Source organism: Chelon labrosus, assembly GCF_963514085.1.
Source record: "Chelon labrosus genome assembly, chromosome: 3".
Classification (NCBI taxonomy): Eukaryota; Metazoa; Chordata; class Actinopteri; order Mugiliformes; family Mugilidae; genus Chelon; species Chelon labrosus.
Window position 1 is genome coordinate 17,741,358 of NC_140339.1, and position 21,326 is coordinate 17,762,683.

General features: G+C 39.8%; 2 protein-coding genes across 2 annotated transcripts; one reads left to right on the forward strand and one right to left on the reverse strand.

The window, feature by feature from the left end:
• Positions 1-157: 157 nt before the first annotated feature.
• On the forward strand, positions 158-11,223 carry LOC311485916 (uncharacterized protein). The gene is made up of 5 exons (XM_084541613.1): positions 158-1,177; positions 9,192-9,641; positions 9,794-9,993; positions 10,149-10,308; positions 10,856-11,223. The coding sequence occupies exons 2-5, from the start codon at positions 9,221-9,223 to the stop codon at positions 11,005-11,007; spliced, it is 933 nt and encodes a 310-aa protein (XP_084397739.1). The 5' UTR covers positions 158-1,177; positions 9,192-9,220; the 3' UTR covers positions 11,008-11,223.
• Positions 11,224-12,512: 1,289 nt separating this feature from the next.
• On the reverse strand, positions 12,513-15,931 carry LOC311486006 (UDP-glucuronosyltransferase 2C1-like). The gene is made up of 2 exons (XM_084541749.1): positions 15,181-15,931; positions 12,513-14,737 (listed from the first exon to the last, which is right to left on the reverse strand). Exon 2 carries the CDS (start codon positions 14,735-14,737, stop codon positions 13,151-13,153), a length of 1,587 nt encoding a protein of 528 aa, XP_084397875.1. The 5' UTR covers positions 15,181-15,931; the 3' UTR covers positions 12,513-13,150.
• Between the last annotated feature and the right edge of the window lie 5,395 nt (positions 15,932-21,326).

The following is a 21,326-nucleotide window of genomic DNA, read 5'->3' on the forward strand; positions in this document are numbered from 1 at the left end:
CAGAAGGCATATGAACCGAACATGGCCCAGATGAGTCAAAGGTGGCACTGTCTTGACTCTGGCAGACATATGGGCCACTTGTTGAGTGCAGTATTCGGCCCATATATCAAATATAATGTGACATAACATTACATAATGTGAGGCCGGACTTGTCCCAACCTTCAAATTAAGTTTCTCAAATAAGAACAAATACAAACACATTCTTTTTCAGGCAGAGTGTTCAGAAATACAATACAAAACTAAATCTCTCCCTTCATTGCACTTCTTTCTGGATTTTTTTTTCTTAAATAAACAAAGTGTACAAAATTATCACTCCACAACAAATATTAGAAATAATGTAAGGAAGTGTTCATGAAGTACAATACAATACAAAGATTTTAAAAATGTCCATATGCTTACAAGTTTGTTGTACCACTGTATCTTACAGCCTTTTTACAAATAGTACCACTTGTTATCGTTTCATTTTCGGCCCGAAAATATAACCAAACAGCCCTACTCTTTCTCATTACATTGGTATCGATATTATCGATATTGATCGATCCGCCCACCACTAGTGGCCAGTAGTGATGTTCGATACCACCGATTTCGTTTCCATGTACCGATATTGAGTAAAATTCAGGCTTGTATCGGCGATACCTAATGTGTGTGGTAAATGTAAAAAAAAAGTAGTTTATTTCAAATCATAGCTTCATAAAGAATACAAGAGCTGAAATAGCTCCACACATGACTCTGTTTACGCTCTGCCATTGTGTCTACAGACTGAGTGATTGACTGACTGAGCAGCGTGCTGCTGCACTTACGCATTATGCACTTACCCAGGCGGAAGAAAAAGTAGTTCCCACTAACCACGTATCTTTAGACAAGATCTCAATAGTTTTGTTACTTTCCAATGTGTTCCTGTTAATGATATAGATTTCTTCAAATGACTGAAGTATCAAAAGTATCGATATTTTGATTTGAGAATCGATTTTTGAGCATGACAGCTGGGATAGGCTCCAGCAGACCCTCGCGACTCTTAACAGGACTAAGCGGATACAGAAGATGAATGAATGAATTTTTGAGCATAAAGGTCTGGTATCGGAGGTATCGATATTTCAGTATCGATCCCGACATCACTCGTGGCCAGTGCTGTTGACTGCTGCCCATGCACTCCGGGGAGACAGACATCAAAGACGAGGTGAGTGAAATGCATCAATTTTATATTTACAATAACGTTTGTTTTTGAGACAATTTGCGTCTAGAGTCTAGCCTGAATGATAACGAGGGCGCTGATGTTTAGCTATGTGGCTAACGATTAGCGTTAACCTAAAATGCGGCCCAGGAAAGGATGTTTACAGGAGAATGTAAAGACAACTGCACTGCTTTACTGTTAAATTTGCTCATTCATTTTGAATAAATGATATAGAAGCTAGAATAGCAGACATTTTGTCGTGGGCGCTAGCAGAGGTCTTTTTCTTTTTCCACGTTTTATTTTCCGGCTAGTAGGCCTACTCATGCTGCATTCCAGAAAGCTGGGATGTTGGATTTATCCCACTTGGAGTGTACTAGATGCGACCTCAAAGCGTTCCAGGAGAACGAAGCTGAACATAAACAACAAACATGGCCGACTGCGATAAGATGGTTTTGTTTTGTTTCCGAAGTTACAATGATCGAAATTGAGGTATATTATACTTTCTCTCTGTGCTGAAAGCTAACTAACGCTCAACAAACCTCCTCTTTTTTGTCAGACTCGTTCGTTGTTGTTTTGTTACGGCACGTTACGCTACACTTCATCTTCAATTTTATGCAGAGAGATTATAGCGACTTTTTTCACACGCAAAAGGCATGTTGTGTAATAGGACGATATCTAGTATGACCACAAAAATCAAACAAACAGATAAATGCATTTTGTAGTCTAGTAAATTATGTTTTAACATTCACGGTGTGTATGTCCGTGGGCGCCGCCATTGCCCTGTGACGTCAGGCCAGTGTTGCCAGATTAGAAATGTCGAAGTATCGTACCAAAACCTCAAAATTATCGTTTTTTGAGAAAAATTATCGTACACGAACCAAACGCATACAATATAGCTATTTTCAAACAATTTTATTTTCCAAATGATTTTACAGCTAATTTAAACAAGCTGCAATACGCTCACACTAACTAGAGGAAGTAACTTTTCTTTGCCAAAGTGCAAAAAATATGCCGACTAACGCTCACCACTGTCCTCACCTTCCCTTTCTGAACTCATTCTTCAAAACTTTAGGCCTGCTGCTTGTTTTTTTTTGTTTTTTTTAAACTGATCTTCTTCTTCTTCTTCTTTGGGGTTTTACGGCAGCCGGCATCCAAAAAGTTGCATTGCTGCCATCTGCAGGACTAGCACCTTAGTGCACTATATTCTGCTATATAGACCAGAATCTATTAAAAATTTGAAAAAACACCGTTTTCCCCTCCTGCTTGACCCTACTTCTAAAATATTTTTCAAAGATACTTCTTTCAATCCCATTTCACGCATTTCTCTGACAAGTTCTTGTCTTTGGAGGACGTAATTTCTACAATAAATCAACACATGTTGTACTGTCTCAGGTTCCTGGCATGAACACAAACCATTCTGATGTTTTCCTAAAATAAATAACGTGCTGTTCAGAAACGTGTGACCAATCCTCATCCTAGAAATAATTACCTGCTCCTTACGTCTCATTCCTTCTCTTTTAAAAACATTAACTGAGTCAGTTACCTTGCTAGATAATGAGAATAGGTGCCTCCCTTTGGTTTCTTGTTCCCAGAGCTGTTGCCATTTTAAAATGGTTTCCTGCCACACAATACTTTTACCCTCAGCCTTGGATAACTTTATGTTGACATCTATGTTTTCCTTTTGAGCAGCTTCCTTAGCCAATTTATCAACTTTTTCATTTGTTACAATACCTACATGAGCTGGGACCCATATGAATGATATTTCTACTCCTCTCATTTTCACATCTCTAATTGCCAGAAGTATATCATATACAAGGTCTTGTCGACTCTTTGATGACCCTTTCCCAATACTATTGATAGCTGACACAGAGTCACTACATATCAACACTTTATGGTCTTGAATCTGTTCAGTCCATTGCACAGCCATCAAGATTGCAAATAATTCAACTGTGAACACACTTAGAAAATTTGAGGTTCTCTTAAAAGCTTGAACATTCCACCTCTGAACAACAAAAGCTGCTCCTGTAGCACCTGTTTCTTGATCCTTTGACCCATCAGTGAAAATTAATATGTGTTCCTGATATCTTTCACTTATATGACACTGGAATTCATGTACCAAATTTGACTCTGGGTTTTTTAACTTAATCCCAAGTATCTCTAGGTCAGTCTTTGGGACCTCCAACTGCCATAAAGGAACTGATGGCCACAGTACTCCTGGACAAAAGGTCTTATCCCGTATAGCCATTTCCTGTGCCAATGTCTCCCCTGTCCATCCAAAACTTGTAATTCTTGCCCTCCCTCTCTCCCAGCTTGACTGAATTGCTATTTTAACTGGATGAACATCCCTTTGGCCCATCAAATTAACCCAATAGTTAGCCTGCAGCTGCTTTCTCCTCAAATAGAGTGGCATTTCTCCTATTTCTACCTGTAAGGAACATACTGGAGAAGATCGCACAGCTCCTGTACATATTCTTAATGCCTTAGCTTGAACTACATCTAACTCAGCTAAAACTGACTTGGCTGCAGATCCATAAATCAAACACCCATATTCAATTCTTGCTCTGATTAAATATATATAAATTTGCTTCAAGGAAACTACATCTGTTCCCCATTCTGTTCCAACAAGACATCTCATTAAATTCATTACCCTCTTACATTTATCTGCTACTTTTAAAACATGCTCCCTCCATGTAAGTCTAGTGTCAAAGACCACACCAAGAAATTTAAAGCTATTTACCCTTTCCAAATTCCTACCATACAGTTTCAATTTTATACTTTCATCAACTTTCTTCCTAGTAAAAAACATAACCTTAGTCTTCTCAATAGAGAATCTAAAACCCCATTTCCTTCCCCAATTTTCCACTAGGGTTAGAGCTTCCTGTACCTTCTTCAAAGTATACTTTACATTTTTCCCCCTTTTCCATATGCTACCATCATCTGCAAACAATGACTTTCCCATTTCTGGCTGAACATTAGAAAAAACATCATTAATCATTATATTGAACAGCAATGGACTAATAACACTCCCTTGTGGTGTCCCATTTTCTACCAAACACCTTCTAGAGGTTTCTGTCCCTATTTTCACCTGAATGCTTCTATTATTTAAAAAGTCCATTACCCAGTTAAACATATTTCCCCTAACTCCTAGCATATGCATTTTGATTAAAAGACCCTCTACCCATAGCATATCATACGCTTTTTCCACATCTAAAAATACTGCTACAACTGTTTCTTTTTGTATCTGTGCTTTTCTTATTTCATCCTCAAGACATATGATAGAATCAATAGTGCTTCTCCCCTTTCTAAAACCACTCTGACAACTAGCCATCAGCCCCCTTTCTTCAATAAAGTGCATTAACCTTCCATTCACCAACCTTTCCATTAACTTACCTAAGTGAGAAGTTAGCGCTATTGGTCTATAGTTTGCTGGATTACTTGGATCTTTTCCCGGTTTTCTTATTGGAATAATAACTGCCTCCTTCCACCCTGCTGGAATCTTTCCTTCCTCCCAGACTCTATTAAATACATTTAAAACCTTCTGAATTCCCTTATCACTTAAATTTCTTAACATGCTATAACAAATTTCATCTTTACCAGGAGCTGAATTCTTACACTTATCCAACGCATTTTTTAACTCTCTCAGTGTGAATGGAACATTATATTTATCCTCTATTTTTCCTTTCTTTTGAATAATCTCAGCATACAGACTCCTTGTTTCTTCCCTACCCCTTCTTTCTTCTTCTGATAAATTACTGGAACTATGCACTTTATTCAGTGTATTCACCATCATTTCTGCTTTCTCTAGGTTTGTTACAGCCACCTGTTCACCAACTGAAAGGATGGGATAATTCCACTCTCTTCTATTACCCTCCATTTTCTTGATCATTCGCCACACATCATTTATATTAACAGTACTTCCAATTGAGCTACAATACTCCCTCCAGTATGATCTTTTTCTTTGCCTTATGATTCTTCTCACTATTGCTTGTGCTTTCTTATATTCAATCAGATGTTGAAAATTATGAGTTCTTTTTAACCTTCTAAACGCTCTATTCCTTTCCCTAACTACCTCATCACATTTAACATTCCACCATGGAACCCCTTTTCTAGCCAGTTTTCCTGAACTTTTTGGTATTGTAGTCATTGCAGCCATATAAATACTTTGTCGCAACTCAATTTCACTCCTTTCAACATCATTTGTTTCTTCAAGTGAACTAATATACAAATCACTTGTTTCCATAAATCTCTCCCAGTCGGCCTTTTTAAAAATCCACTTTCCATGACTATCTTCTACATTCACCCTTACATCAACATCCAATTTACATATAACTGGGTAGTGATCACTTCCAATAGTGCTTTCTCCATGCACTTCCCACTCACACTTTGACACCATTCTACTAGATATAAATGTGAGGTCTAACACTGACTCTTTACCAGTTCTAATATCAATCCTAGTCCCTCTACCATCATTTAAACAAACTAAGTTCCTATCATTCATTAGTTCTTCAATCACCTGCCCATTTTTGTCTGTTTTTTCCCCTCCCCACAGTGTATTATGGGCATTAAAATCTCCACACCAAACAACATTATCTTTATCCTGGCCTTCTATTACCTCTAGTTCATTTAATTCTAACTGTTTACAAGGGTTATAATAATTTATCACTACTATTTTCTTTTTGTCTGTCCATACTTCCACTACCACATATTCGTGTTCCTTCCCTGAACCCAACACCCTATAAGGTATACCCTTCTTTACAAAAGTAGCACAACCCCCACCACTTCCTTGCTCTCTGTCTCGTCTGATAACAATATAATTAGCTAAAGCAAAATCAAATCTGGGTTTTAACCATGTTTCTTGAATACACATTACATCTGGTTTTACATTTTTCCCCTCTATAAACTGTTTAAAATCTTGACCATTTGCCAACAAACTCCTTGCATTCCATTGTAGAATGAACATAATAAATAATATCATCCTTTACCTACCTCTTGGCTTGAATGTACAGTAAGACAGTCCCTAATATCTTCCCATTTTAACTCTAGCATACCCAAATGCTGGATTGCTGCCTTTGTAACAATTTGAATCCTTTCAGTTTTAGATTTGACCTCAGCTGTTGCATTAATTACCCCTGCAATAAAGATAACCAAGTCCCTCTTTTTCTCCCACTCCTTTTTCTCCCACTCCTTTTTCTCCTGCTCTCTAAGTTCTTGCCTCTGAATCCGTACATTCCCTGTTGTTATTTCTTCTCTAACTTTTCCTCCCTCAATCCTCTTTGTTTGCTCCACTCTTTTAACTGCTTCTGCGTAAGAAACTCTTTCCTTCCTTTTCACACTCTGAATCTCGGTTTCCCTTCTCATTACTTCACATCCCCAGTAGGCCGCACTGTGCTCTCCTCCACAGTTACAACATTTAGGTCTAACCTCCTCTCCACATTCCCCATAATCATGCTCCCCACCACATTTAGCACACCTTTTAGTCCCTTTACACAAATTAGCTACATGGCCAAACTTCTGACACTTGTAACATCTTGTTGGTTTAGGAGTGAACTCTCTTACTCTATATCTCATATACCCAAAGTATAACTCTGCAGGCAATTCTTTTGAGCTGAACTGTATCAATACTGACTCAGTTTCTTTTTTCTCAACACCCTTAGTTAACCGCTTTGCACTCTGAACAACATCACATTTTTCTTTTAAGTTTTTGACCAGCTCCTTCATCTCAACTGCTACAGGAATCCCATAAATCACTCCTTTACTTCCTTGTTCACCCACTTTCACCACCTTTTTTACCACTGCTTTCCCAACATTTTGCATCTTTAAAGCTCTTCCAACCTGCTCTTCAGAGTTACATCCAATTAATAAATTTCCATCATTTAGAACTCTAGCATACTTAACCTCGCCAACCTGATTTTTGATTATTTTCGTCAATTTTAATGGATCCAAATTCTTCACTCCTGACTCTTCAAACCTCACAACAACATTCCATTTCTCCTCACTCTCTTTCATTCCTCTACTCCGCTTTGCTTTATTTATCCTCCTTATCTGCCAATTCCCTTCCTCTTGGTCCAACTCATCCATACTACAAGCACTATCTTCATGATTGTTTGCCATGGTAGAGAATATAAGCTGCGTATCGTATACCGGACCTATACAGGCCGTCGGCCGATACTTTCGCTAAATACTCTCTCCACTTAATCTACTCTAATTACACCTATCTCTAGCAAATGTTGTATTGTGACTTTTAGCTTGCAAAACCGAAACAAAACAAAATACTGTAAACTTTTTCTCGCTACTGAGCTCAAAAGCATAGACCGCCAACACCGCTGTCACCACCCACGTGTCCCTTTAAACTGATCTAAACCAGACAATGTCTAATAAGGTAAACAGGCGACTGAACTTTCTTCTTCGGCAAAACTGTAGTGTGTTGACGTGCGGGCGACACCGTGTGGTGTGTGTGTGTGTGTAGGGCAGGACTACTGTACGTGCTTGCGTGCAGGCAGGCGAGCCTGCGAAATGATTCGGGGTCAGAGAGAGAAGCGGTAGGATGTATGTTTGGACGAACGACTGAAAATTCTGAAATTATCGTACATTATGGGATTTTTTTCATTATTGATCGTACATAGTATAGAGGTCAAAATTATCGTACAAATACGATAATTATCGTACATCTGGCAACACTGCGTCAGGCTGCTACATCTCATGCAGTCGGGGTAGATTGATTTTCTCCGACTTCCCTAGTAGGACCTCCGACTTCAAGTGGCATTCCAGAGCACTGTTCCGAGTAAAAGCATGCAGCATAACATTCGGGCTACTGCCATAGCGTCTGCCAGCTGACCATTGGCGTTTTTTTCTGCTGGCCTCTCAGTTACAGATGTCGTGCTTCAATCCACAAAAGCGTTTAAAAAGGCAACATTTGAGAAGACGTTTCACAACTCATATGAGTAGCTTATTCAGTTCTAGGGGACTGGTGGGAAGTGTGAGGTTTAGGAACTTCTATTAAAAACTTGCTTGTTTGTGTAGACAACCAGAAACTGGTGCAGCTAATTTCATTAACGGTTGGGTACTTACCCGTCGTTGAGCGGGCCACTGTTTGTCCCTGTCCTCTTTCCCTATGAATGGTGCTCTAACGACCCTTGTCCATCACAGGCTCCAGTCTCCAGGTGTGAATGGGGTTGAAAGTTCTTGGGGACAGAAGTTAGAACTGTATTTTAAATAGATGTCATTTTAAATCTCAGTCCACCTCCTCTATTTAGAGATTTTTTTTCCAGTTAGACAAAGATGTCTTCCTTTACTCCTCTTTCAAACCATCGGTCTTCTTTGGCTAAGATTTGGACGTTGTTATCTTCAAAGGAGTGTCCTTTGTCCCTCAGGTGCAGGTGGACCGCTGAATCATTTCCGGATGAGCTGGCTCTCCTGTGTTTGTACATGTGTTTTAACTTCTGTCTACTAGATGTTTCAACATAATGCACACCTTGACACTGGAGCCTCAGACGGACAAGGGTCGTTAGAGTACCATTCATAGGGAAAGAGGACAGAGACAAACGGTGGACCCCTCAACGACAGGAAAGTACCCAACCGTTAATGGAAATTAGCTGCACCGGTTTCTGGTTATCTGATAATGCAGTTGGTTATACAGTCTTTGAAAACTCATACAAAACGCCATATAAACTTATTGAATGGATGAACTGGGTGATTTTAACTGCATGGTCCTAATTTATTTCATTGTGAAAACTTTAACAAGGTTGCTGTGGTGTGTTGCATTGCCTCTGTTTCAATGAAGTATTTATATAAATAACTGTGAGGTCTGCGCAGCCATGTACAGAGTGAAAAAATGCAGACTAGCCACGTTAAAGTAGAGAAGATTCCTGTGTAGGTGTAGAAATAAAAAAAAAAAATGAATGATGTTTTGACAGCTAAGCCAAAAAATGAGTCATGTTCACAATTAATTCTCAGTTTAAACTAAAATTGTCTTTATACATTGAGTAATTTAATGATTTGGATTATTCTTTGTCCGTTTCAGGTTGAAGCGCAGTTAACTTCAGTAAAGGCATGGAAAGAACTTGGATGTACAATGAAAGGGGCAACGCCCGAAGAAGGGCATTAAAGAGAGTCCATGAACTGATTGAAAATGAGCAGAATAAAGAGAGGATGAGGGATGCCAGTTCTGAGTTGAGTGTCTATGCTGATGATTCAGAGGAATCTGATATACAAACCAGTGATGAAGAAAAGGATCAGGGTTTTGACGTTGAGGATCTAGAAGTACATGCTGAGGCTTTCTGCACCAGCAGTGAGAGGCATGCACCCAGGCGCACCAGCAATGAGAGACAATCACCCAGGGGTGCCAGCAGTGAGAGACAATCACCCAGGGGCACCAGCAGTGAGAGACATGCACCCAAGCGCACCAGAGGTGAGAGACGTACACCCAGGCGCGCCAGCAGTGAGACACAGCAGACATCCGGCTTGCAAACTTGTGAGTATTGACACATGTTTTCTCTGCTAAGATTAGACAGATTATCAGGTCATCTTTAAGAATAGTAACACTATTATCTTGTGTGCTATATACTTTAGATTATATATTTTATACGACGTCTAATCTGTCTTTCTTCCTCATTTTATCCACAGCCCTCTTGTGTAATATTTTAGCGAATCAGGAAATTATCATGGAGCAAATGAGGATCGTGTTTAAGACCCTACAGGGTATGCAAGCCACTGATGAGGCCGAGATGGGCCTTGATCCAAATTTGTTGCCACTGCCAGATGTTGGTTCTCTCCAGAGCCTGGAGGAACAACTGCAGAGTAGCCCTGAACTTCACAAACAATTAGTATGTTGACATATCATATACAGTGAACACATTTCCATGGCTTCTATAAATGCACCTTTTTTGTCTTAAAAGTTTGTTTAACAACTTTTCCAATGTCTCTTTTTATTTATCTGAAAAAAAGAAGAAAAAGTTGATTTGTGATAATATGATTTCAGGTAAACACACTGGCTCTCAAAGGTGGGGTGGACATTCGCGAGTGTGTGTGGAGGATCATGCATGCGATGTTCACAAACTCCCTGGCAAGAAATATAAACATGAGAGGGATCAATGGAAAAATTGGTTTCCAGCGCTTACAGTTAAGAGATGTTGTTATTGGTAAGTTGGACTTGATACCTGTGGGGTCTTACCTATGTTTAAAGAGTCTTATAGTATTTCCCTCCCAAAAAACAAATATTGACTTATACAAAAGAACTATGGGCTTCTACTCATGTGTGGTCGTGACTGTGTCTTTGTCTTGGTGGTAGTAGCAAATATTCAAAGGAGAACTTTGAAGGCCAAAGTAGAGAAGGGTTCAAAGTGAACAGCAGTTGAACATGGGTCAGCCCTGACAACTGCTGTCAGGGGTGGGGGGTCCACGGTTGAGCCAGAGAGGAGGGGGTCAGTTTGAATGTTGTGTTTACAAACTGCAATTAACAAACCTACAGACTCTGGTTTTAAGAATCTGAAAGAGTTATTTTTACTAATTATATATTGATGTTGACTACTCACAGTTTGTGTAACTCTGTCAATCCTTGTTTTTACATGTACATAAATAAAAAAAATGCATCAACATTCTTGTACAAAGCAGTAGATGTAGGGGAAACACTTTAGATTTGACACCAGAATATCAGAAAATCATTTGTGCTTTGTGTGTATGTTTCAGCTGCTGTAAGGTGTAACCGCGTAACATCTGGGGCTACGGACCAGGAAATCGACTCAACCATCAAAAGATGGTTTCATCTGGCTCCAGATAGAGATGGTGGCAGACTGGAGAGGATGAAGAGAAAGCAGGGAATGGACAGCACCACATCTTAAACTCACGCTGAGAGTGGGGAGAATCCAGTTTATCCTGTTATCCAGTTTATGGACATGTGTAGAAACCAGAATGTACAGTTTTTAAATCTGTTAAATGTCCAGGTGTGTACTGTGTTGACATGACAAAAAAATAAACATTTGCTTATAATACTGTACTTGATTTAAATGTCTCTCTCTCTATCAATCAGTATATAAATTAAGTGGCTGAGTTAAGGTTGAATTAAGGCTGATATCAGGAACCACTTCTCAAAATGATTTGGTCCACCATAGGGCCACATTATGGCCAGCTCTGGTTGTACGGTTTGGCTGAGTTATGGGCCTTATGTGGCCCACATGTTGGATGCCAGATGTGGGCCACTAAAGGGCTGCAATTCATTCATACATGTGAGCCATGTGCAAGTGGCTTGTGTGGCCCATCACTGGGCCAGACCAGTTATGCACAATTCTCTGACCAGATTATGATGCATAATATGTACAAACAGTACATTATGCCGTCCTGCTCACCTGTAATATAAACTATTATCAATGACATGGCTTTCTGCCTCGTGTGACTGTGCACCCACAAAGATGCTCTATAAGTAATACTGCATTTTATTTTCTATGACCAGTCTCCCATGCATCACCTCAGTAGGAATGGCATGCAACAGTTTAGGGCTGACAAACTTAAAACCTGGTGGTGGCAAAGTTTTCAACATGACACTCTGAGACCTCCTTAAAGCGTCGTCATCTGACATATTTCTTCCACTCTTTTCCCCTTTAATGTTTCTACATGGCTTTTCAAAGTAGTTAAGTGTTGTCAACCATGACCACAAACAGGACTAAAGCAAGCAAAACACTGCTAAGTGGATCAGATCATTTATTAGCACTATAAAGCTAACTGAATGCTTCAAGTCTAGCCTTAACTATGGGGGTGAGACATTTGACATTTCCACTAGCATTACATAAACATAAACATATAATTGTTAATTCTGTCATGGTTCTGTTATCAATATTTCCTGTGAACCTGTTCTTTGTTTCCTGTTTTATTTTGTAAAGTTTTTCCTTGGTGGGTGTTATTTTGATTTACTTCCTGTGTTTTCCCTTTTGATTGTTAGATTGGTTTCTCCCTGTGTGCTCGCCCTCATTAGTTTCACCTGTGTCTTGTCACCCCTCTGCCCATATATAGCCCTGCTATTCCCTTTGTACTCTGTCCTGTGTCCTGCTACATTACCCTGTTTTTTCTTGTACTTGTGCTTCTTCATGTTCCTCAGTTTTTGTCTTGGTTTTAGTTCTTACCTGTTTTTAATTTGCGTTCTTGGATTTTCCTGCAATCCCTGAGATGCCTTTTTTTACTCTTTAGTCTTCATTAAATACATTTTATTTCCAGCTCCTGCCTCAGCCCGCTGTGTCTTGCGTTTGGGTCCCACCTCACTGAAAAGTATTACATTATGGATGTTGTTCTTTCTTGTCTTTAATCATGGCAGTATAGTTTATGTAGACTGCTTTTGGCTGCCACTGATGGGAGACAACTAAAGGTAATTGTCATTAGACAAACACGCTTGTTATTGTGATAGTGTGTGATTGCATTTAGGTGGTGTTAGAGAATTGGCAAACCATGAGAGTAATTATTCTAGCAATCAGAATATGTGACTTAAATTCAACGAGATCTGCACAGATTCTTTTCAATGATACCCCCAGATCTTTAGGCTCAGTGGTGCTTTGTTTGATGTAAGGTGTATTCTGCTGATTTGTGTCACACATCTCGTTGTATTAATATTCAAAAGGCTCAGATGCTTTTTGCTGGAATATTTATTCCACCCTTACAGACTTTTCTTTTTTCTTTTTTTTTTTTTTTAAGTTATTTGGAAATTAGTCCTATCCCTGAAAGGACTCATGAACAAGAAGCCCCTAAAAAACACACACAGACCCTGTCCACCCGCATACATCACTACATTACATTTATGCATGTTGTCGAGACCATTCTCTTTACATTCTCCTATTCTTAATACTGTGAACATTGATTTGTTCACTTGGTGTTTTTCTGTATAGTTTCAATAACATTTAAAACCCATTTTATTTCATAGTCTTTGTTGTGACTATGTCATTGAACCAATGTATGCATGAACATATAAATCATATTTTGATTCTGATTATATCGCTTGATTCATTCGTCACGTTTCACTTTATATTTACACATCGCTGTGTATAAACACCTAATGAAAATGAAAATAGTTAAAAGCATGACCAACACAACTCCAGCCAAGAAGAGAGCTACGTCTACAGAGTGGTACGAATACCAGGGCATTCTGTACGACTCTGCTTTCAGGTGAGCTGCACCTTCGTGTCTCATAACAAACTCTATCCAAAAGAGGGCATTCTCCAGTGGTGTTATTGGCTGATCTCTGTGCAGCCTGGACAGTCTCTGCATGTTCATCATGTAGGAGGGCTTGTTCAGGACTTCCTCTATGGCCTTCAGGAAGTTGTCGTCTTTGTCCACTGTAGCTAATGTGAGAATCTTTGCTCCTCCTCTCTCTTTCAGACGGAGCAAGTTGTTGTATTGATCAAAATACACAGGGATGCCAACAACTGGAACTCCGTGATAAATAGCTTCTTGGACTCCGTTTGTTCCTCCATGAGCAACAAATAGTTTGATCTTAGGGTGTCCTAAAAGGTCATTCTGTGGCATCCAGTCAATCAGTAAGGTGTTGTTACCCAAAGTAAATGGTCTGTCACCATTATACTTCCAGATTACTTTCTGAGGTAATTTGGCAAAAGTAGCAGCAATCTCATTTGCCAAGTCAGGAGGAAGATCATTCACATAAGTCCCCAGAGACATGATGATGACTCCATGCTCTCCAGAACTCTGAACAAACTCCTCCAAGTGTTGAGGTAGAGGTTTAGCAGGTTTACACTGGAACCCTCCCATGTACACAACGTTAGGCATGGTTGGACGAGGGAACTCAAACACAAAGTCCACTCTCATCAGCCAAATGTCAGCATCAATCATTAACTGGTTGTAGTCAATATCAGGTCCAAGGTATTTATCACACATTTTCTGGTATACTTCTTTGATCAGAAGATGGTTTTGTGTTTGGGTTATTAGATGAAAAACCATGTTTTTAACTCTCTGAAAGAAGCTCATCTTATCAGTGGATCCCGATCCTGTAATAGGAATGTAGGATATGGGTGAAGGAGCAATGGCAAGATGAGCCTCTTCAGCTATTAGCCAGCGAACATTATAAACCAGAGGAAGATTCAAACGTTTGGCCAAGATGTCTCCACCACCCCAGCAGGGGTCAGTGAGTACCAGATCAAACTTGCGGTCTGCCAAGTTTCTCATCAATTCATTGTCATCTAGTATCGCTGTTACAAATTCAGCCACACCTTTGTGTGCTTCAACAAATACACTGAACATCCCTACTGCCATGTGGAAAAAACTAATCAAGGGTTGAGCCCCTCGTTCAAATTCTATTAACTCAGATACGATTCTTTTGACAAACGATTTATCTAAACTCTTCTCCACTGGAACTGTAATTGCATTGTAATAAGAGGAGTTTTCTTTGATATACCAACTTTTGCTTGAACGCAAGATGGTTATATTGTGTCCTCTGGACTGCAAAGCTTGAAGCAGAATATCCATGTTTATCCAGTGGCTGCCTTCAACGGGAAGGACCAAGATGTTGCCACCTTGACAGACTCTGGGCATAAGGATGAGCAGAAGCAAAGCACTGCAGCAATAGATGAGCCTCATCTGAAATAGAAAAAAGTCATAGTTTTACTGACGTGAAATATGTTTGAAAAGTAAACACAAATATATCCTCATTTAACAATTTAAAAAAAAAAAAAAAATTCAGTCAGTTGATATGCGTCTTACAAAGTTTTGCGTTTATTTCTCATTTCGTTTCTTTGATATTGCGCATACCGTCATGATTTTCCATTTTGGATGATTTTAAGGTAGCTGCATTACGTAAAATGAGCCTGTGCGCTCGTCGGGATTGATAATTATTATAAATCTATTATGTCATACTAATCCTTGACGCACACTTTTACATTTAAATGAATTATCTTTCCAAAAGCACAGTTCCTACAGCGAATAGTCACGGCAGCCGCATTTTCAGGCACCACACTTCCGCTGACTGAACTTAAAAGTCATTGAGTAAATTCCATTCAAATTCAGTATATGTGTATACATACCGTCAAAACAGTTCTTTTTAGACGCTGTAATCTGTATTGTTTCCCTGTGTTAGACTGTTTTAATCTGTGTCAAACCCGAAAAATCCGGAGCTGTATTCCGGAGGGAGGAGCTGAGCCACAGATCAGTATGCATCCCAGTGGACTGGATCAGTCTGCAAAGAGCAGCGATCGCGCTGATCAGTGCGATTTAGAAGTAATTGGATGTGTCTTATGTTTTTGAATCACTCGTTTATACATAACGACTAATGCGGAGCTGCATGTTTCTCTTCTGCAGCCCTGACATCATCAACCTGCATCCAGCGCGCATTATCTAAACACCGTAGCAGTGGCATTTGGCCCAGATTTGGCGTGAAGCTGGCACAGGTTGCATTTCGCACTGGCAGAAGGCATATGAACCGAACATGGCCCAGATGTGTCCAAGGTGGCAATGTCTTGACTCTGGCCGACAAGATATGGGCCACCTGTTGAGTGTAGTATTCGGCCCATATATCAAATTAGACCTCTGGGCCACATAATGTGAGGCCGGACTCGTTCCAACCTTAAAATTAAGTTTTCGATATTTTTGAGTGAGTTGTTGTTTAACATCACAGATTTGAACAGAAGCAGGACAAATATCACAATATGTTGAACTGAAATTTGAAAGTTAAATCTTGTAACGGCGGACTTTCAACGGTCAACCAGCTATCCACTTTTTCAAATTCATCAATATCCACTCACCGTAAGATACGTAACGGTGCAGTGACTGACGTCACTGACCTCTTCAAATAAAATCCCACCTGTGGCCAGTGTTGCTGCTGACTGCTGCCCATGCACTCCGTTGAGACAGACAACAAAGACGTGGTAAGTGAGCTGAATCAATTTTATATTTACGATAACGTTTGTTTTTGAGACAATGCGTTGGCATACAAAGACAATTTGTGTCTAGAGTCTAGCCTGAATGTTAACGAGGGCGCTGATGTTTAGCTATGTGGTTAACGATTAGCGAAATGCGGCCCAAGAAAGGATGGACTGCACTGTTTTGCTGTTTAACTTGCTTATTCATTTTGAATAAATGATATAAAGACGAACCTAAAATAGCAGACATTTTGTCGTGGGCGCTAGCAGGCGTCGTTTTCTTTTCCACTTTTTTCCCCCGGCTAGTAGCCTACTAACAGTAGGGCTGCTGCCATATAGCTTCTGTTAGCTGACCATTGGCGTGTTTTTTGTTTTTTTTTTTCTGCTGGCCTGGCAATTACAGATAGCCTACATCATGCTTCAATCCGAAAAAGCGTTTAAATAAGGCATCTATGGACTTTTGAGAAGACGTTTCACAACTCATGAGTAGCTTCTTCAGTTCTAAGGGACTGTTGGGAAGTGTGAGGTTTAGGAACTTCTATTAAAAACTGCTTGTTTGTGTAGACAACCAGAAACTGGTGAAGCTAATTTCATTAACGGCTGGGTACTTACCTGTCGTTGAGCGGGCCACTGCTTGTCCCTGTCCTCTTTCCCTATGAATGGTGCTCTAACGACCCTTGTCCATCACAGGCTCCAGATTCCAGGTGTGAATGGGGTTGAAAGTTCTTGGGGACAGAAGTTAAAACTGTATTGTAAATGGATGTCGGATTAAATCTCAGTCCGTCTCCTCTGTTTAGAGAAGTTTTTTTCCAGTCTGACATAGATGGCATCCTTTACTCCTCTTTCAAACCATCAGTCTTCTTGGCTAAAATTTGGATGTTATCTTCATCGCGTGTACGTTGTCCCTTAACTTCTGTCCCCAAGAAGTTTCAACACCATTCACACCTTGACACTGGAGCCTCAGACGGACAAGGGTCGTTAGAACACCATTCATAGGGAAAGATGACAGGGACAAACGGGGTCCTCCCCTTTGTCTTTGAAAGCTCAGGCCATATAAACCTATTGAATGGATGAACTGGATGATTTTAGCTGCATGGTCTGAGATTCACACTAATTTATTTCAGTGTGAAAATTTAACAAAGGTGCTGTGCTGTGCTGCATTGCTTCGGTTTCAATGAAGTATTTATATAAATAATTTTCAAGCAAATTGTGTTTACACAGTATTATGTAGTTTTTAACTGAGGTCTGCGCAGCCATGTACAGAGTGGAAAAAAGACTAGCCATGTTAAAGTAGAGAAGATTCCTGTGTAGGGCGTAGAAATAAAAAATTGAATGATGTTTTGACAGCTAAGCCAAAAAGTTATCAATTCTCAATTTAAACTAAAATTGTCTTTATACATTGGATAATTTAGTGATTTGGATTATTCTTTGTCTGTTTCAGGTTGAAGCGCAGTTAACTTCAGTAAAGGCATGGAAAGAACTTGGATGTACAATGAAAGGGGCAACGCCCGAAGAAGGGCATTAAAAAGAGTCCGTGAACTGATTGAAAATGAGCAGAATAAAGCGAGGATGAGGGATGCCAGTTCTGAGTTGAGTGTCCGTGCTGATGATTCAGAGGAATACGATACACAAATCAATGATCAGGGTTTTGACGTTGAGGATCTAGAAGTACATGCTGAGGCTTTCTGCACCAGCAGTGAGAGGCGTACACCCAGGCGCACCAGCAGTGAGAGGCATGCACCCAGCAGTGAGAGGCATGCACCCAGGGGCACCAGAAGTGAGAGGCGTACACCCAGGCGCACCAGCAGTGAGAGGCATGCACCCAGCAGTGAGAGACAATCACCCAGGCGCACACCCAGCGGTGAGAGGCGTACACCCAGGCGCACCAGGAGTGAGGCACAGCAGACACCCAGCTTGCAAGCTTGTGAGTACTGATGCATGTTTTCTCTGCTAAGATTGGACAGATTATCAGATCATCTTTAAGAATAGTGGCATTATTATCTTGTGTGCTATATACTTTAGATTGCATTAGACTGAACATGTATTTTATACTATGTCTAATATGTCTTTCTTCATTTTATCCACAGCCCTCTTGTGTAATATTTTAACGAATCAGGAAATAATCATGGAGCAAATGAGGATCGTGTTTAAGACCCTACAGGGTATGCAAGCCACTGATGAGGCCGAGATGGGCCTTGATCCAAACTTGTTGCCACTGCCAGATGTTGGTTCTCTCCAGAGTCTGGAGGAGCAACTGCAGAGTAGCCCTGAACTTCATCAACAATTGGTATGTTGGCATATCATGTACAGTGAACACACTTCCATGGCTTCTATAAATGCACCTTTTTTGTCTTAAAATTAGTTTAACAACTTTTCTGTGTCTTTATTCATTTCTCTGACAAAAAGAAATTGATAAATGTGTGATATCATGATTTCAGGTAAACACACTGGCTCTCAAAGGTGGGGTGGACATTCGCGAGTGTGTGTGGAGGATCATGCATGCGATGATCACAAACTCCCTGGCAAGAAATATAAACATGAGAGGGATCAATGGAAAAATTGGTTTCCAGCGCTTAAACTTAAGAGATGTTGTTATTGGTAAGTTGGACTTTATACCTGTAGTGTCATACCTATGTTTAAAGAGTCTTATAGTATTTCCTACAGACATCTATTGTTAAGTGTCTTAAAGAGTTATTTTTATTGATTACATATTGATACGGACTACTCAGTTTGTGTAACTGTCAATCCTTGTTTTTACATGTACATAAATTTAAAAAAAAAAATGCATTGAAATTTCTTGTACAAAGGAGTAGATGTAGGGGAAACACTTGAGATCTGACAACAGAATATTGTCATCAGGATCAGTTTTAATAGAATTACAGTAGCCATATTACCTAATGATACAAAAATGTTAATTTCCAATCATTTGTGCTTTGTGTGTATGTTTCAGCTGCTGTAAGGTGTAACCGCGTAACATGTTGGGCTACGGACCAAGAAATCGACTCAACCGTCAAAAGATGGTTTCATCTGGCTCCAGATAGAGATGGTGGCAGACTGGAGAGGATGAAGAGAAAGCAGGGAATGGACAGCACCACATCTTAAACTCACGCTGAGAGTGGGGAGAATCCAGTTTATCCTGTTATCCAGTTTATGGACATGTGTAGAAACCAGAATGTACAGTTTTTAAATTTGTTAAATGTCCAGGTGTGTACTGTGTTGACATGACAAAAAAATAAACATTTGCTTATAATACTGTACTTGTTGAATTATATATTTCTATCAATCAAATATGGCACATAAATTAAGTTGCTGAGCTATGTTTGAATTAAGGCTGATAACAAGAACAACTTCTGAAAATGGTTTGGTCCAACAAGGCCAGATTTGGGCCAGCTCTGGTTGTACAGTTTGGCTGAGTTATGGGCCTTATGTGGCCCACATGTTGGATGCCAGATGTGGGCCACTAAAGGGCTGCAATTCATTCATGCATGTGAGCCAAGTGGCTTGTGTGGCCCATCGCTGGGCAAGACCAGTTTTGCTATGGGGGAATGGTTTTGTGCAATTCTCTGACCAGATTATGATGCATAATATGTACAAACAGTACATTATGCCGTCCTGCTCACCTGTAATATAAACTATTATCACTGACATGGCTTTCTGCCTCGGGTGACTGTGCACCCACAAAGATGCTCTATAAGTAATACTGCATTTTATTTCTATTACCAGTCTCCCATGCATCACCTCAACAGGAACAGCATGCAACAGTTTAGGGCCCTAGACCAGTGGGAGGGGCCCTGAAGGCTGACGAACTTAAAACCTGGGGCCGTATTCCTAAAGATTTTGAGAATCCTCTCAGAGAGCTCCTAACTTAGCCTAAAAATTCCTAGCTAGGAGTCTTAGGAGTGATTGCAGAAAATTCTGAGCAAGGAATGGACAGAAACTCTTATCTTAGTGAGGAGGTGTGGTTGACCCTGTCGCGAGGTATGAGTCATCATTTCAAGAGGTGTGATTGGTTGATCCTAAAACCTAGATAAAAATACACTTTTGGTGATAACTCGCCTAGAATAGACTGTCAGATCAATAGACTTAATAATAGAATCTAATCTGTATGAAGACTGTGGAATTACAATATTTTACATAAATAAATAGAAAGCTATACTTTAAAAATGATCCTACAAAATGTGTGAAAACTCCCACGTGCACAGTATTCACATGCTGATAGTTCTATTTCTTTGCTTCCATTCATTTTCCAATGCTGGTCATTTTTGCCCTTCATCCATTTGGTATTAACGAGGGTAAAATGGCTCAGCTTTCGTCAGTTTCTGTGATTGCTAACCGGCCTCGAAGAAGCAGTGTTGGTTGCCGTTCAAATTTTCCACAAACCGAACAGCAATTGAGAAGAAATGAAGTAGGAAACTCAACTGGACAGAGGAACGATGTTTGCTTCTGGATCAATGAGAAAGATTTTTGAGAGGTAGATTTGGCCCCAAGTCATCACTGCTGCATTGTTGCATTTTTGCGTTTTTCCTGTTGCCAAATACCTCAGTGTTGTGATGACTTTCTTTTCCAGTGATATTGCGATTGTAACAAGCTTGATTGTCATTCAGTGTTTGGAGAATATTTCTCCTGCCTCTTCTTTCAGCCATTTTCTCCTCTGCTTAAGAAACTCCTCAGCCTCCTAAAAGTCCTCCTTCCTGCTCTTAACAGATCTCACCTTAGGAGCTCTCTGAAGAGCTAAGATTCTTTAGGAATACCTTTTGTCTTTACGAGGATTTACTCTTAACTTTGAGAGGAAATTCTTAGAAAAGATCATGATTCTAAGAATTTTCTTACAATTTGGCCACTAGGAGCAACTCTTTGAGCGAAGAATCTTTAGGAATACAGCCCCAGGTTTCTGAAGCACCAAGAGAAAAATTCTTTTTATTGACGCAACATGAACACAGTTGAAATCAACACAATTGAATTCAACTGAAAAGTTTTGACAGTCTTGTATGTTTACTATCTGGATATAAGAATCAAGGAATAGCGTGCATATTAAATTCAGTTGATGGCCCTAATAGGAGTCTGCTCTGGCTTTTTTATCACTGAGCACATGAGCATTATGGATGTTAACCTTTTCGTCTTTTATCATGGCAGTATAGTGTACATAGACTGCTCCTATCTGCCACTGGTGGGAGACGACAAAAGGTAATTGTTATTAGACAAACACAACTTGTTACTGTGATAGTGTGGGATTGCATTTAGATGGTGTTAGAGAATTAGCAAACCATGAGAATAATTATTCTAGCAATCAGATTATGTGACTTAAATTCAAC

Excerpts from the sequence above, each read along its gene's own strand:
- LOC311485916 (XM_084541613.1), top strand. The coding sequence starts at position 9,221 with ATGGAAAGAACTTGGATGTACAATGAAAGGGGCAACGCCCGAAGAAGG. Across the intron at positions 9,642-9,793 it reads GACATCCGGCTTGCAAACTT|CCCTCTTGTGTAATATTTTA; the intron begins GTGAGTATTGAC and ends TTTTATCCACAG. Across the intron at positions 9,994-10,148 it reads CTGAACTTCACAAACAATTA|GTAAACACACTGGCTCTCAA; the intron begins GTATGTTGACAT and ends ATATGATTTCAG.
- LOC311486006 (XM_084541749.1), bottom strand. The coding sequence starts at position 14,737 with ATGAGGCTCATCTATTGCTGCAGTGCTTTGCTTCTGCTCATCCTTATG.